A 1,372-nucleotide genomic window follows, 5' to 3' on the forward strand; every position below is an offset into this window, starting at 1 on the left:
ATGCTTTAAATTTCATGATAAGAATAAATAAGCAGCTACGAAAATGGATTGATATTTTACATCATCTCTGCCACTATATCAAAAATTCACTTTAATCTAGCAATAATAAATATGATATATACTGTCATTAATTAATGCAGGGATCGAGACATGTTTTACACATCTTTGCTCATTTCCATTATCCACTAATTTGATAGCCGTCCATATTATTCCAAGTTTTCATTACAGAGTTTAATAGCATCAAATTTAGATATTACAATCTTATCGTGCAAGTAAACCTGGCGCTTATTTATTAAATATTCGATGGGCTGATGATCATATACCTGGTAGTCCATTTAAAATTAATGTTGAACAAGGTGGTGCTAATAAAATCCAGACTTATGGCCAAGGTTTACGCGAAGGTAATTTAGGTGATCCTGTCCAATTTACAGTCAACACGATCGAAGCTGGTCCTGGTAAATTAAAAGTCCAGGTAGTTGGGCCACAGACCGATGCTGATTATGAGATTGTCGATCAAAAGGATGGTAGCTATCTCATTCAATATTTTCCCAACGAAACTGGTAAACATAAAGTATTTGTTTCCTATAACGATCAGCCCATTCAAGGTAGTCCATTTACATCTCGTATTACGCGTCCACCCAATGCGGGTAAAGTAAGTGCAGAAGGACCTGGACTTTGTAGCGATATTCTGGATGGATTCAATGGCAATTTTGTTGTCGATACACGCACTGCTGGAGAAGGAATATTAAGAGTGCGCATTTATGGACCTAAAGGAGGCTTTGCAGTTTATATGTCACGTAATCCTGAAATGGAGCGTTTAATCGATGTCCGATATAATCCTACGGAAATTGGCCATTATAAAATTGATATAAAATGGTCGGATGTTCATATCCCTGGTAGTCCATTCGATATTTGGATAGTAAGCTCACCAGAAGAATTGAAGAAAATTCAAATGTACGAAAACACTGAAGGTTGGGTTAAATATGTTTAATTCAGCATAGTCGTTGCTGTTGGAAGTAAATATCAACCAATATTTCAAGTTAAAAAGTTAATGAAGCGATAAGAAAAGATTGAAATAATCTTAACGTTTATTTCTTGAAATTATCACTTGAATAGATATCATTGCAAGTGCAATGATAATGTAATAACAACTACCTTAAATATTTTTAACATATCCATTATACTTATATATGGATATTAGTAAATTCAAATGCTTGTATTTCGTTGAAGATGGATATTGTTACCAACCTTTGTCGGTAACAAGCATCCATTTATGTGATAATGAAGTTTGTCAATCTGCTTATCATGTACTATACTTGTGTATGGTTATTCTCGTTTTAAATTTCTTGAATGCAATGACTAAATGATATAA

General features: G+C 33.6%; 1 protein-coding gene across 1 annotated transcript; it reads left to right on the forward strand.

The window, feature by feature from the left end:
- Window positions 1-370: 370 nt before the first annotated feature.
- TRIADDRAFT_8960 (uncharacterized protein) lies at window positions 371-631 on the forward strand (the record flags this gene model as incomplete). The annotated part of the gene is made up of 1 exon (XM_002118376.1): window positions 371-631. A coding segment is annotated over one exon (261 nt), but the record flags the coding sequence as incomplete, so codon positions are not given.
- Window positions 632-1,372: the final 741 nt, after the last annotated feature.

This window comes from Trichoplax adhaerens, genomic scaffold (assembly GCF_000150275.1).
Source record: "Trichoplax adhaerens TRIADscaffold_53 genomic scaffold, whole genome shotgun sequence".
Lineage (NCBI taxonomy): Eukaryota > Metazoa > Placozoa > Uniplacotomia > Trichoplacea > Trichoplacidae > Trichoplax > Trichoplax adhaerens.